This window comes from Numenius arquata, chromosome 7 (genome assembly GCF_964106895.1).
Source record: "Numenius arquata chromosome 7, bNumArq3.hap1.1, whole genome shotgun sequence".
Classification (NCBI taxonomy): Eukaryota; Metazoa; Chordata; class Aves; order Charadriiformes; family Scolopacidae; genus Numenius; species Numenius arquata.
The window spans coordinates 49,510,578-49,527,100 of NC_133582.1; the positions used below are offsets into that span (position 1 = coordinate 49,510,578).

The window sequence follows — 16,523 nt, forward strand, 5'->3', positions numbered from 1 at the left end:
AGGGAATAAATTTGTAAACTACATAATATCTTAACAATAAATAGTATTTGATCTAATACATGATGGTAGTGCATTTCTTGTTAAAACTGCAAGCCTTTACCAAAATGAAAACAAACTCTTATTCTCCATATAAATATTTTAAACAATTTTTAAGTACGTGTTTCATACCAAGTATATAAAAATAGTATTTTTAGATAAATTAAGAGGTTTAATTTACATGACAAATAACGTGCAACAACTAACCACTCTCTACCAGCTCTATTTGGTTGATTGTCTAGATGACATGCAGCGATAATTGTCCCTTTGCCTTCACAGAACTGACAAACAGACCAGCAGGACCCACAATCACCTGAAGCAAACAGTGCCATAGATATTGTTTGGGAACCACAGTCAGACACTCAGGGAAAACCTTTGCTTTGATGAACAAAAGCCACCCATGACAGTTCTTTTGTCCTAGACTTCCAGCTGCTCTGACCCTCAGGGTCTTTGGACTATCACAAAAGTCTGCCAAACAGACCAGTAAGTTATAGCTGTATACAAAATGCTTTTCAACATGCTTCTAGAATCTAGAAATTTTTTTTCCTATAGTATGAACCAGCAATACCTTTTCTTACTTTCTATAAATCTGAATTTTCATGTTTGTAAGTCTCCATGATCGCCAGAGAAAAGGTCAAATAAAGCAGTCATGCAGTACTCTCTAAATTGAAAACTGGCAGCTGTGGAACATGCTTCGGGTACCACTTCACTGTTTCTCATTATACGTCTATGGCTTGGTAATCTTTATCTTTAACATCCCTTGTGCTTGTCACAATGTCTATTGGGAAATCTGGGGTCTGTGCAGAAACTACTCCAGCTGTTCCTTCCAGGTCCCACGATCCCGGCAGGTTCTCAAGGCTTAGAGAGCTGATTGCTCCTTGGCTAAAGCTACCTTCCTCAGATCTGCTGGGGAGCATGAGGTGCAACGATGTCTCTGATGAAGAGCATACTGAAGAAGAAAGAGTTGCTGAAATAGACTGAAGAGGAGTCAAGGTAGTGTCTGAACGGGGAGAGGTGCATCTCAAAAACTGCAAATTGTCTTTCTGAATTACCTGATATTGGGAGGGGGAATTATGAAGGCCCGGTGTATAATAAAATTCACCGTCCATAGAATTTTGCAGGTTGGGTTCAGTTCTTTGGGGACTGCTGCCTACAGAGGACAGATCTGTATTCCAAATATCACATAATGTGCTGCCACGGCAAAGTTGTGCTTTGGTACAAGTAAAGTTCCCAGCTTGCATGTGTGTGCAAGGTTGATGAGTAGTCCAAGCCTTCCGAGACTGCAGACTTTCTGTGGTAGGACTTCGAGATATACCGTGCACAGCACAGAGCCCTGGAGGCTTCTGGGTTGTGATCAGGTTCTCCAGAAGGTGCATCACATTCTTCATGTCCTTACTTAATTGTGAGACTTCTTGACTTAAAGTTGTCACCTGTTATGGCAGGGAAAAATATCACAGTATTTATTTATGCGATCATACCTGAAATGCACACGTACAAACCTTTTTTCCTTCTAACAATATCGGCTTTGATCTGTGGCACAGTGTCTTTACTTTAAAGAAATATACTCTACTAATATATGTGTGGGAAATAGTCCGTCCACCTACCTTACCACAGCTACATGTTACACTTTCTGTGGCATATTGAAATAATTAATGCAACTTAATAAAAACATATGATGGAAACACCGTAGGCATAATTCACCTGATGTTAAATGGTACTCTGTATATAAAGAATGGCCTTAGGGTCAGAACTGAGATGATTTCCAGGGGCAATATAACATCAATAGCTTCTTGATCAGTCATTAAATATTTTAATGCATAAACCTTTTTTATTAACCAATTTTATACTGATGGATGATATAAAAATGAGGTCTTGTGATATCTTGTTCAGAAATACACATGTGAAATATATTGCTGTCTTCATAGTAAAGCCAAAGAAATCATAGTAAAGTCAAAGAAATCTGAACCCGAAGCTGTTGAATGCAAGTAGTAGTTACAGGAAAATCTGGTGGACTACTATTAAAACCAAAACCAAACAAAAAAAAATAAAAGAAGAAAAGAAACTGGAAACTTTAAAAACTACTTGCTACCTACAAACATTTAAACAATATAAAAACCTGTGAAACAGTTTTCTTCCATGTATTTACGTTTTATGTTTTAAAAGTATTGCATATAACACTGATAGAGCTAGTAATCCATAGCATAGATTACTCTGGAGTGTGTGCAAAAGGAAGAATCATATTTTCTATTTTATTTTTTTTCCTAATGCTGAAACCACTGATAGTATCCAATTAATTACATGAAGGCTTTAATCTCCCCAGATTTGCTGATTTGGGTGGGGATCACATTCACAGGTTCTGAATTTGTGTTTTAAAGTAAATTGGTATAAGAACGTTAATGGGGACATTCATTAGGAATTCATTTTGGGAAATTAAAAGCCTAGCTCAAACATTTTTTCTGTGACCTACTCAGTATTTCAAATATGTTTGCCTTTCCTTTTTCCTTCTTAAGTTAAAGTTTGCAGGAAGTTAAAATCAGTCAATTATTTTTAATAAAGAGAAATGAACCTATTGAGAGTTAGGCATTAACTTTGTCTCCATGGTAGCTAATCAATCTATTTTAGGTCAAACCACTGTCATTACTGTTGAAATAGTTTCTTATACTGATGCTAGGGCAAGTTTTCTGTTGAAAAAAAGATGACTGTACGTTTACCCGCAAAAGAATAAACAACCTGTCCAAAATAAAAAAAGGCTAATTTAGGGGGCCTTTTTTGCCCTGAAGTAAAGACACCACTAATTAGGTGCCCTACACTAATTTTCATGTAATCAGAAATACAATTTTCATTTTTCGGATGGGCTAGTTCCAAAGAAATTTATTGAAAAGGCTGAAAAAGGCATTTCAGGCTGAGTTTGACTGTGTTATGATTTGCCCGGAGAAGTGATTGAGTCACCATCCCTGAAAGTATTTAAAAGATGTGGAGATGTAGTGCTGAGAGACATGGTTTAGAGGTAACTTGGCAGTGCTGGGTTAACAGTTGGACTTGATGATCTTAAAGGTCTCTTCCAACCAAAAGGATTTTATGATTCTAACATCTTGCACAGGGCTTTACTGTGTAGGCACGATAACTATAAAGAAATTCCAAGTTAGAAGGAAAGTAGGAAGCTCCAATTTCAGCTCCGCTACATCTACTCCTTTCTCTAAACTATGAGTTCAAACCCTTCCTCTAGTTTAATAGTTCTGTAATAATCAGACTACCCTTGGAGGGAAAATGCTTAAAGGGAGGAGGCTCTTGAGTGGCATATTACAGGATCTCTCTCTGTGTCTCTTTCTACCTCTCTTTCTTTCTGCATTGCTACTTAAATCATGGTAGATAGAAAATAAGCATGAACGCTCTTTCTGCCAGCTGAGATTAAGCTTTGAATGCCTGGTAGCTCATTTGAACTTCAGTTAATGTGAGGGATTAAAATATGTTAAGAAAGTGATTTGTGAACAGGCTTCCTGTGGGGTCAGAGCAGCCAGAGAGGGTTCTTGGTACTGTCAGACTGTAGGGAAACACGCTGTGAGATTTCTGAACAAATCAACCATGCAAGAACTTCTGTGTTCCATTGGGAACTGGGAGATGGCATTGCAAAACCTCCAAAAGCTTCTTGGGGAAGAAAGTGGGAAGAAGGACAACCAAACCCATGGCTACCCAGAAGCAGCAGTCATCAGTTTTTTCTTTTTTAGGAGCATCACTGTCCCCTACTCCTATCTGCTAGCTAAAAAACTTTGTTTTCTGTGCCTAATTTCCCAACTTGCATCCGTTTTACATGGCTTTCTGCATCACACAGACTGGAAGATTGATACTACCTTATGAGTATGTACCTTATCCAAACTGTGAATGCTGTGTGAAAATATTTTAAAATAATAATAATAATAATAACAACTTTAAAATATCTTGTTTGGTTTGGTCCATTTTTTTTTTCCATTTCTGATTACTTAAAGGCTTTTTAAAAGTTTAATTATTCTTTAACATATTTCTTTTGTGAATTCATTGAGACAATAAGGCAAAAATCAATCCCAGCATCAGTACTTGTGTCAGTCCTGAATCTGTTAATTACAACTTGCTCTAGTGCCCAGGTACTATTTTTGATATATCAGCTAGCTCTTAGAGTGCTGTCTTCTCGTAAGCTTGCTCTCCCACAGTCATAGGAACTGACATGATAAACCAGCCTTTGATGTATGCTTTGTTTCCAGTAGTATGATAGTTTAGGATCCAAAGTTTTTATGCTGAACTTCATTAGAAATTGACCACCATTTAGTGAGATCTATTTGGACCAATACTGCTTGACACATAGGCAAACCAAATATGCAGTTTTCTGGATCATTTAAAACCTTTTCTGGATTTTAAAAACTGTTAATGTTACCGGATTAAGCCTCCAATATCTATACTACTATTAGTTACCATCTATATATTATTATACTTATATATTGACATAGTATACTATTACTGTTACTAGCAATAGTATACTGTTTATGCTGTCCTTTTTACACCTAGCAGAAATTTTTGAGAAGATGCAAATAAGCAGGTGTAACATGGAACAATTTTATCAGTAGTGTTAACAATTTCACAGTGCTCCAGAAAGTGCAAAAGAACTGAGATTAAAAGCAAGAGGAATTTTAAGTTTATGAAACAGAGATTGAAAGCAGTAGAGTTTCCTTCTGAGTGAAAGGACTAATTCCTTGCATGCTGGTAAGGCTATTCTCTTTTCAGGAGTTCAGTGATTATTGTTAGGCAATGCAGCTCGTTGTACAAATGGTTCCCGCTGTGCTAGGCAGACAGCTTTAAAACGATCTGTGAGATACCAAATACATTTGAAATGCTGCCTTAACAGTTTCTAGGACTTGAAAAAGATACTGCAGTGTTTCCTGATATAGAAACTGTGATTTGTACAGATTTAGCTTGAATTAGGAAGAGGTGCTTCTCAGGCTGGTCTAAAGCAATTTGCTGGTATCTTTTTAGCACACTCTGCTATAAAGAAAGAATATCTTTCAAAACAGAGGTGAAAAAAAAATATATATATTTTTTAACACATGGATTTTAATAATAACCCTTTCTGATGCCCTGACGAATCAAAGTTTTAGTAGTTGTATTTTGCATTTTCAAAATACTTCGACAGTTTCAGTAGAAAGAGTACTTTTCTTTACTGCCAGTGTTAAACTTACTCAGTTTGAATATTTTGTTCCATGTAGTTAAGTAGGAATGGAGGTGATTGTATTTAAATCTTTCCATAAAAGTGATGAAAAGCTCTATATAATGTGAGATGATGATGGTGATTATTGCTAAATGGTGAGTATTGGCTAAACAGGTTTCTTTGTTTATCCATTATATGTTCCAGCATTTGAATTTTTTTTAATGTTGTTTTCTACTAGAATTCCTACCTCTCACTACTGTTCCTGGATAAATTTGGAATAAGCCTTTTGTTTTCTGATTAAAAGCCTAATACATTAGTATTTTTTTTTTCCTCTCTGTGGTTTACTTCCTGTTGCAATTCAAACTTCACCCAGACATCTTCCTACTGTCACTCTTTCTGAACACCCAAAGAAGTGAAGAAGAAAAGTTCCTTCTTGAGAAACAGAAGTTGCCTTTTGGCAATGCAGGGAAGCTGCCTGGCTTGCACTGCATCTGGCAGCTTCTCTATTCCCTTCTTGGTGTTTCATTACTTCTTCTATTTGGGTGCTTCATAAAGTCGAGGAGGCTTTCAGCCAGAATGAGTTGTCTTTCAAGGCTCAGATTAACTGGCTGCTGCTACTCTGTTTCTCAGTAAGCGCGTTGTTGAATGAATGAAATGAGAACTGAGCTGAGCCAGACTTTTTGCTGATCATCTATCAGCATCTCTGTGGCTGCGGGTATTATGGTGACAGACACTTCTGTTTTAATGGCACTTTAGGAAAAAAACTAGTTGCAGGAGAAAAAAAAAAAAATCCAGTGCAGCTAATCTGAGTTCAGATTAAATATATAGGATTTGTGCAATGATACGATGGGTCAGTTTCAGTGAAATAAATCCAGAAATCTGGAAGGTTGTGAAATTGCCTTTATCATGTAGGAGTAGAAGGAAATTTGCTGGTTTCTCTGCTGAATTGCTAGCCAACTCTCAGATAGTTCCAGGGCAACCAGTCTGTCTGGGTAAACTAGGGCGCTAAGATTATTGCTATTAAACAAGTAAGGATAGAACAGAAAAGTATAAAGAACTGTATAATTTAAGTGTATTCAAGTCAACAAGGCTCCCATGAAATTCAGTCTAGGAAAAGGGTTCCTAAACTGCAGTTCTAATAATAATTTGTGGCTCTTCATTGTTGGATGCGAGTGCTGCCTTCAGGTTGGTACAGAATCAGGACAGTGTCAGCAGGATGGCAGCAATAAGGAAATCGGATTTGGAAATTACTGCTTCAAGGACTTCAGAAAGTATCAGGGACAAACTCTGACTGACCAGCTACTGACTGAAAGCAGATGGAGAATCATGGAGATCCCAGGTGGTTGGGAGAGGAGAAGCTGTTGTTGTGTACTCTTGAAAGCAAGCCTGAGGTTGCATATATGATATGTGGAAAAAATATTAAGCAAACAATTTCTATAAACACCTAAAGGAGTAGTTAAGAGAGAACAGGTGCAACATACATTTCTTGAGAATAAACCATGGCAAAACAATGTGATTCTCCTCTTTAACTGAAATGCTGATTTAATAGATAAGAGGAAACTGTAGGTACAATATATATCTTGTCAGAATACTTCTCAGATGTTACTGTCCGCATGACATTCTTCTAAACCAACTGAAAATATGACTGAGATGTAGCCACAGTGAGTTGGATTCATACATGATTGAAATGGTTCATGATCAGTGGTTTGCTGTCATTTCTGGACATTTCAAGCCATTCTTTATAGCAACCTATCCTGATTTGTTTTCATTTAATGTTTATTTTTAATGGCTAAATAGAATTCATGTTCACTTTTTAATATCAGTAATACGAAATTCAACAAAGATAAATGTTAAACATTACATCTGAAAAGAAAATGTCAGAGGCATGAACATAAGTATAATATTCTGCCTATGCAGAGTATTACAGAAAAATGTCTGTGGAGTTTTGCTGAATCACACTTTGCAGGCATTAATCATGCTCCCACGATATATCAAAAGCATTTTTTTTATTGGACACCGGAAGGGGATTCTCTTCACTTGGAATTACTTAGACTAGTGCAGCTTGATATCGTGTACTTTGCCAATGACTTAAAAAGATCTAACCAAAGACAACCCAAAAGAAAATGCTACCAATGAAAAGTTTTAGAAAATGTGATGGGCAAAGAAAGAATGAATTTTGTTTGTTGAGATCTGCTGGAACAGTATGTTTCCAGTGTAAATTTAGAAAGAGAATGGCAATCAGCTTTTTCTTATATATTCTAGGCATAAGAGAAAAAGTAATGAACTTGCATACCAACAGAGATTTACCTTTAGATATTGGGAAAATAGATCTTTTCAGTACAGGAAGGTTTTGAAATGACTGTTAGAGAGTTAACTGGATAATCGTCATCATCTCTCTAGGTAGTAATATTTTTTATTCAAATCTGAAGTCAGCTTTTTGAGCCCAGTTGATTTTTATACCACATGGCTTCCTCTTTTGATTCATTTATTTTTCTCAGGTGCATTTCGACCAAGGAAAGGTGCAAGAGGGACACCACAGCATATAAGACCTATGCCATGTATGTGCCATATGTCCTGCTTAAAAAACAAATTAACCAAAGCTTTAGAGCATCAGCCATTTTTGTTACCTTTATCTGCTAATATCTATTAAGCTAACATTAAAAGAAAGAAAAAAATAGCTGGAAAGACTACTCTATAATCATCAAAGTACAAGAACAGAGAGAGAGACAAAACAGCAACAAGGTAGGATTTCTTTGGAAATATGAATGTTAATGCTAAAAGGAAAACATATTTTTACAAATCTCAGCAGACGAAAAAATGTGTTTACTTGGTGTTTATGGTTTAGAAAGCTTTTATTTCTTAACACAAATAATACTAGGTTTTATGTCATGACTTTTATGCTAAATTTACATAGCTAAAATCCAGAATGGATAATGTTTTAATTAGTTTTCATCATCAATAAATGTCATTAGTTCACTTTTTGCCACATTTTTCTTGATTGAAGGATGTTTTCCAAAGTGAATTATTGGGATAGCCTTGCTGAAAAATAATTTCTCTCATGATAATATAGTTATGAGCTTGTTACAGAGACCATGTTTTTAATTACTTTAAATCAGGGGAGTCCTTTATATGGGTTCTTAAGCTGCACATTGAACTTCAGCAGTACATCCCCTATGTAAAACTGAAGGCCTGATTAACTTTAGCATTTTTTCTTCATTGGCACTGGTTATAAAATGACTGTTTCCATTGTGTGCATAAAGTTTTAGTATTAAGGAATAGGTTTTGCTTAAAAAAAAGAATGCTTTTTTTCCTGTCCGAGAAGAGAATGAGACTGATTTTTGGCAGCCGGATGTGAAATATGTTTAAATGATCTATTTATAAAATTTCTTTAGGTGATTTGGAAAATAAACATTTATTTAGGATTGTTTCTTTTGATAGATGATAGTGAAATATCTCTGTGAATGCATTTTGTCTGTTCTAAATAAGTGCCGAATGCTTAGAGTATTTTAAGCACTTGCATCTAAAAAACCTAAAATTAAAAATAGCTGAATTTCCACTAAGTGCTCCAACATGCAGCTAAATAGAAGGCAATTTTCTAGTACAAAACCTGAGCCTATTCATATTTCCTCATGTTTGTTTGTTTTTCAGTTGAATGGGAGAAATATCTGTACTCGGTTCATTATACTGTTCTAGTACTGTAATTGTAGGGTCTACTGATGTGGTAAAGCAGGAAATCAGCCCCCAAATTCTGAAGCTGAAGGAGGCTGCACTGCAGGTGGGTCACATAAGGAAAAAACAGGGGACATGTCAAAGAAATCTGAGTTTGCATGCACTGAACAAGGTGTCCTGTATATTTGAGCATGAAATCGTGTACTTGTGTATTTGAATGGAGAGCACGTACGTGTGTGCTCTGCAAATTAGAGGAGAAAAATTATGACTAAAATGTGGGTATTTTCTTATTTTTAAGTGCTCTGTGTTTTAAATAATTCAGATTTCGGTTTTGCACATTGGATCAAAGTAGTATTTCCGTGCTCTTTTCATACAATTGCATTCAAATGTTACAGAGCTAAAAGCCAAGCAGGATACAGGCAATGGGACAGTGATAGGCAGGTGCTTTAATCTAGATTTATGGCCATCTGTATGTCTTGGAAAATCTGATTAGTGGTTTCCTATTTTTACTTTTGGGCTCCTTAGTCATTATGTATGATTGCACCAGGTAAATGGTGCCTCTGAAAAAATGATGAATGTTTAGATACATTCATCTGATCAGTCTTTGCAGAGAAATTCATTGGAAAGACCAGGTTGGGTATACAGATCTCTGCAAAGGAAGGATACAATACTTGTAAGGCAGAAGACCATTCCTAAGTTCTTGCTCTGCCTAATTTGGAGCAGTTCTTTGAATTAAGCTTTCCCTGGCTCAGAAAACGTGGCATGCTGTTGGGTATTGAGTCACTTAGTCTTGAAATTATTGCTTAACTGTAGTTTTACAGGAGCGAGAACATGAACCTTAACTCTCTTGATTTTCACATACTGAATATACTGAACTATAATGAAAGCCATACCATTTTTATTCAGTGATTATTTAGAATAAGTGGAATGGACAAATAGGGTAGGAGATTGAGAAGTCCTATTCCACTCCACCTTGCAATACTGAACCAGAGGGAAATTCCTTTTTATCTTGGATCTCATTCAGGCTCAGAATGAGAAGTGAGGTTAGGTGAGGGAAAGAAGAAACTGGATAACAAGCTGAGCAGCCAAACGATGGAACTATACAATAGGAATTTGGGGTGTGTTCAAGTTTCTCTCACATTGCCTAATAAAGTGGCAGTGCTGACTTTGGAGCTTGCCCTCGTTAGAGGAAGTCTATGCTTCCATTAGTCCTAAAGTTAATATGTAACAAACTCCGAGTAGTGAAATCAAGGCTCTGTCTTCTGTTAGTCCCATTCTTAGGTAAATGAACTTTCCTTTGGATTATGAAGTGAATGTCATACGCCTAAAATACTGCCAAGAGCTCCACCGGATATCTAAGCAGGGTGTCGCTTGTTTTGTAGATTTCTCTCTGGGGTAACTCCTTTTTGTTTTGCTTTACTTTGCTAACATAACAACAGACTGTATTGAATGTCTGAATGGGAAGATGCATGTCTTTGTTCCCTCAATGAACAGCTGAAGTGTTTTTAAGCTAACCAGTGACCTGTTGTAATACAATTACCTTTCATGAAAGCAGTTATTTTTGCATTTGTTGATTGACTTCTGATCTCCACTGGAAAATATATTGATAGTGTTTGCTGCTGTTGGCTACTTGTGACCTGCTTTCTCATATTTTATTTTTCAGGAGGAAGCTACGTGTCTTAATAGAGAAGTGTGTTTCTAACTGCTGGTAGTGTAACCACTGTTAGCAGTCTGCTGCAGCATCAGTCGTAGTCTTCCATTAATGGTCATCATCAAGTGATGGAATGATTGATGAAAGCACTGGGTCTCCAAGTGGTGTTCAATACTTCATGTAACAAAAAAAACCAACCTAAGGAACAGCTCATGTATTCCAGCAAGACTACTCATAGGTTCATTTGGGTAAGTACCAATTCAGTACTGTCAGTTCAGAAACTGATGACTTCTTTTTGTCTGACAACCTAATGGTTGACTTGTTTAATCAAGAATTAGTGGTTCAAATCCATCTGTATCCCAGGAGAGATTGCAGAAGTCTTGGGAGGTAAGCACCTCTGATTTCAAGCGAAGTCTCACAGGTAGCATGCTATGTGAAAAAAGGGACTGATTCCCCTTCCTCCGTTTTAAAATAAGAGTGAACCATACTCAGAGCAGTGAGATGTTTCCCTCTGGATTTTGGGTTCTGTTTCCCTGTGTGGAAACTCCAGCATTTTACTGCATGTGGTCATATTTCCTTTTTCTATGTTAGCGTGAGCAAGCAAGTTGCATAACATTTTGTTGAGAATGTGTTAGCAGGGAAAAATGGAGAGAAATGACCTTCAACGTGTTTTTTTATTTTTTTTTGTGTGTGGGTTTTTTTTTTGTTTAACGTAGTGCCCTGCTCCAAGATTTACTTTTCTAGTGAAAAGCAAGGATAACCCCAGAACTACTGCAGTTGAAATGTTTGGTTAATCTACAAGATGCCTGCCTTAGCACATCTGCCACCATGATGTATTTTCCAGTTGCCTCTTGCGAATAACTACGTAATAGATCTTCAAGTTTTAAAAATAACCGTCCTCTCTAAAGTCAAAAGGGATGAATCAATATGACTTGTCAGTTTCAAATGTATTACATAGGAAATACAATTTTCTGTCATAATAGTATTATCAATGAACAACTTGGAGATGTCTTTGAGTTCTTTGACCACGCCTTATAAAAAACTAGTCAATGAGGCATGAGACTTTTGTCTGAACTCTAGTTTGCCATACAAGTGAGGTGATGCATTCACAGTGACTAGCTAACCATGCGTGCACTCTTAGCTTAGGAGTTATCTGGCCAAGTTAAACCAACCCAGGATGAAAAATATTTACAAGCCCAATACTTCATATGTGGAAATAAAGAATAACCAGGTTAAGTGTGCACAATACAAAAGGAAAAAATAAAATAAAACTTGACATTTCTGGTAACCAAAGGAATCAGGAAAAAAGAAGTGACACTGTGTGGTTGGACTTAGTTAAATGTTTCCTTCTGTGGAATCATAAGAAATTGTCTCCAGTACTGAAAGACAGGATACACTGGGAACAGATTTTATTCTTGTAGTATAACTGTGAATTTAAATTCTGATGCTTTCATCTTGTTAGCCAAAGTACTGCAGTGGCTGGATATATGAAACAGTTTAGCCAGAGAACATCTCATCTTTAGTGTTGGATTGACAGTTGATTACAGGTTTGAAGTTATTAGAAGGGAAGAATAGAAAACACCACTGAACAATATTGGCCCTGCATTCCTCAGGTCATATTGATTGAGCAGGAATGGATGAACTTCTGTTTCATTCTAAATAGGTACAGGTAAAGTGATTTGAATTTGAACATGAATGGATTTACATTTATTTCAAGGAAATTCTCCAAAAGCATAGCATTTGCCAAACCAAGAAAAGTTGGAAAAGGGGCTTGGGGAAAGAAAGACAGGAAGGAGAGAAATAGAAGCATATACGAAAGAGGATAAATCCTAAGAAAATTAGTTACACTAACTATACAAACCTTACTTTGTTTCTAGCTCTAGCACATGACACTAACTTTTATATAGCTTTCTTGTAGAAAATTAATCTGGGAAAGAGTTAAAAGCCCCAAACTGCCCTAAATGTAGGAGCCCCATCCAGTTTTGCAAACTCATTTATCGCACATTTATCATCTGCTCAAGTTTCTTGAGTTTTCTCCAACATCCCTTGAATCATTGTTAATATCCTTCAACTCCCACAAAAGCTTGTTACCTCATTATTAAGCTTGCTGATCTGCTGTTTGGTCTCTTCTGCTTTGATAACGAGCACAGCAGCACCAATTTCAGCCTCTGAAAATAATTCAAATGCATTTAAATAAGAGAAGTATAGTAACTTGGAAACAGCAATGCTACTCTTGCACTTATCCAAATTTAAACCTACTTTGCACTTGGATCATATTAAAATAAAATCTTTTGTTTAATGTTCAGTGTATAATGTGTAAGAAAAACATGATGAATAAAGTTCATACTGCTCTCTTCAGTCTGAACGGACTGAAAATAACAACCCTAGTGCGAACCGTGTGACGTGTCAACTGTTTTTAAAAATCATAGACACGATTAAGCTTCTATTATTATTTTTCTGTTTGGCTTTAAGAGGAACAAAATGTGTCCTAATAGCCTCCATGCAAAAGGTACTTAACTATGTGAGGGCTGTTTACTCATAAAAGAGGGGAAGTCGGAAAGAGCCTGAACTGCACTAGTTGTGTCACTTCAGCCTTAGTCCACTGGTCTCCCCCTCTGTCTTTTTCTTTTTCTTCCATGTTGATGTGCTCTATTCCTCTGTGGTGCTGTTTCGTGAACCTTTTCAGAGTGTAGGTCATTTAAGGCTTCCTAAAACCTCTTGCTAGTCAAGGTTTTCACTCTTTATTCTAAAAATCTAGGTACTTCCACAATCCTCCACTTCTGTAAATAGCTTTAACAAAGACTGAGAGCCAAATTTGCATATGGATCTTTATAATTTTTTTTTTTTTAATTTGGTATTAAATTTTTTTTTATGTTGAATTTTGTCCTTGTGTTTAGTACCTTCCATGGCTGAAGGTTTGGGAGCATGAGACTCCTGGCTGATCCTATAGTACTGCTGGTAAAATATAACATGGTGCTCTCTGCAAGCTGTTTTATCATGACTATCTGTTAGCAGGAAAACACCAAATGGCCTTCAGGACCCAGTTGTATTTTTCTACAGTACTAATGGTGGTACTGAAATGGTACTGAAAGTACTGATATACGTTAAATCCACTTATGCTGCTTCTGAGAATTGAAAAAACAAAGGGGAACAAAAATCAGTTATGAAACCTGTTTTCTCTAAAGAGTGATTTTCCCAGGCAAAACTCACCTCCGATTGTAGGAGATAACCTGGATTCCTGTCTGAGCTGATCAGAGCTGAAGTCAAAGGTTTGGCTTTCCTCATTACGGTTTCCATCTTCAATCCCATCAACAATTCTGTTGAGAAAAATCGGAGAGATAGAGCAGTTTCATAAACCGTTTCATAAACATCATATTCATAATTATGTTGTCAAAATTACTCCTAAAGGGCGTATTTTTAAACAATGGTAAATTTTGCACAACATTAAGTTTATATTGGTATAACTTGTTGTGAGTCACTAAAGATTAAACTTACTACTAGAGAAAGGAATGTGAGGCCAAACATAATTAACTGAAGTTTCAAAATTTTCATGACTTCTGCAGTATATTCTGGGTCCTAGCAAAACCTGTATTGAATATAGTTTGCTTTTCATATCCAAAGTAATCTGTTGCTATTCTTTCTTCTACGCAAACTAAAGATGCTTCACTACGCTCCTGAGAAGTTTAGATCTCCCTGCACGTAACAGTCAGGCTCTTATATTAGGCTTACTTAGGCAGAGCCTAAGCCTGAACATAATATATTTATGAAAGCATCTCTGCAAAGCACAGTCAAAAGAGTTGTTGGCATGCAAATAGGTATTCTCAAATTTGGTTAAAACTGACTAGCTCAAGCAGAGCAATCTTGTTTGCAATTGGGTTTAGGAAGATGTGTAGACCATCCTGCAATGTCCCAGTTACGTTGGTATTGGATCTAACTACTAGAAAATGCATTTTTGTCAGTTATTTCTGCTCATACATTGCAGTTGACCTCCAATGTGCAATGTCAAGAAATCCAAAGGAATAAAAGAAGAAGCATTTTATACAATAATCAAGTGCTGCATAGAAAGAATAGGAAGCTGGTATCAGATGGATGAATCAATACACATTATAAATAGTATATAATTATGAATATTTTTTGTTCTCCTTTTAATAAATTCTGGTATAAAGAGAACTGTTTTAATGTCAATGAAAGTAACTCAGAAAACTACCAGTTGACAGACGTGGAGCATCAATTTCTTGTTTTGTCCAGGCACAAGATTCAGAATTTGTCTTATAGTAGGCAAATGAATTAAATACTAATCTGGAAGGGTTAAAGCAGAGAGTTCTTGGCCTCTCAGTCAATGGTGATAACTTTGTGATGATGGAAATTAGACTTTTCGTCTAATAAGGATATTCTCAAGCAAACCTCTTGGCTGGAAATGTATGCAGAAAGGAAGAACAGACAACACAGAGATATCTGTGAAGTATTTGGCTTGAAAGAGCCATATAACTTAGAGCTCTGTGCACATACCATATATTCTTGTCCTTCTTGACTCTTTATGCGAGTTTAGGGCTCTGTGTCATGTCTGAGAGTTCACGATGCCAGTTGGATGTTACTAGACTTCAGTCTAATCTTAACCAGTTTGAACTGCTCTGGCCTATACTGTTATCTGCAGCTGAAAACCTGAATGATTACTTTGTTTGAAATTTGCTATAAAATGTATTTAATGTCATCTGGCCTCACTGCTTCAAAAAGCAAATTTTAAACACCAATATCCCTTTTGTAGAGATTTCCAATTATATAAAATGTTAACATTTTAACTGCCTTTAAAGTACACAGGGGAAAACCTACTCAGACGTGACTTGGAATTTATAGATGCTATATTCTTTAAAGTGTTTAAAGATTCAGACTAAAAAGAAACCATATTAGCAAAAATAGCTAGTTCTGGAGAGCCAAAAGACAGCTTCTATGTGGAAAATATGGAATGGGCAAGATGCTTATTCATATACAAGGAACTGGCAGTGAAGCAACGTAATCTAGCGAGCTGAAAACATGAGGGGACAAAAGTAATTGGTAAGTCTCGCCCCTTTCTGAGTTAGCTATTGTAAAGGCCTGAAATTTCTCCTGAATGCAGACACCTCCACTCCTAGAAGCCAAGAAGTCAGAACATCTTAACATCTGACCTCTTCTATCCAATTGATCAGGGCTAGATCCATGTGGGTCTGAGGAGATTCAAATGCATAAATGCCTCCTCCCTGGGCTGCCTTTATTATCACACTTTCTTCCTTTTGAAGCTCATCTACTTCATAGGCAGTACCCAAAAAGTGATTGGGAAGATTGTGACTGTATTCTGGAAGTCAGGATGCTGGCTTCTATTCCTTGTGCCAAGAACTATTTAAATATTTTATTCAGTCTCTGTGCTTTATTGCCTTCACTGTGGTGTACAAGGAAAGAACGTGGAGCACCAGTGAAGAGTTCTGGTTGGCTTACTCTAGGGAGCATCCACAGTAGAAGTTCCTTAAGGAGACAAAGCATATTCCCTTGACAAAGTGTGGTTACGCACCTCACAACTGCACTGACTGGACATTTCAATCAATCTTGCCTTCCCCTTACTCTGCTGTCCAACACTAAACAAATGTAAGTATCTTAATTAAGGTCTTATTTTCTCATTTATACTTACCAGGAAACATTTAAGGATCTTTTTAAAGTGGTTTTGACTTGTCAGTTTAAATGGTCCGATAATATTAAACTCATCTTGGGAAATAATATGAAAGTGTTTTCGCTGGAAAACAAAGTCTGAAAAGCACATATGTCTTTGGCCAATTTTCCAGCCTATTAACAGGATTATTCTGCAGTTATTTCCTATTTCCATTCATAATTTTATAATAGTATACGTAGCAATACTTGTTTCACATTTTCTCTTGTAGCCTTGGGTGCCAACCTCTTGCTGCATATGTTCAGAATAATAATGAGCAAGATTACATTTCAGCAGAAAATATGAAAGTTAGCTTTTCC

General features: G+C 36.5%; 1 protein-coding gene across 1 annotated transcript in view; it reads right to left on the reverse strand.

Moving 5' to 3' along the window:
* Positions 1-755: 755 nt before the first annotated feature.
* The window catches only part of KCNH8 (potassium voltage-gated channel subfamily H member 8), a 178,060-nt gene continuing 162,292 nt past the window's right edge, over positions 756-16,523 (reverse strand). The window contains exons 14-16 of the mRNA XM_074150168.1: positions 13,740-13,846; positions 12,621-12,697; positions 756-1,466 (exon numbers count right to left, since the gene is read on the reverse strand). Coding sequence (XP_074006269.1) covers positions 756-1,466; positions 12,621-12,697; positions 13,740-13,846 — 895 coding nt within the window. The remainder of the gene's footprint in view (positions 1,467-12,620; positions 12,698-13,739; positions 13,847-16,523) is intronic.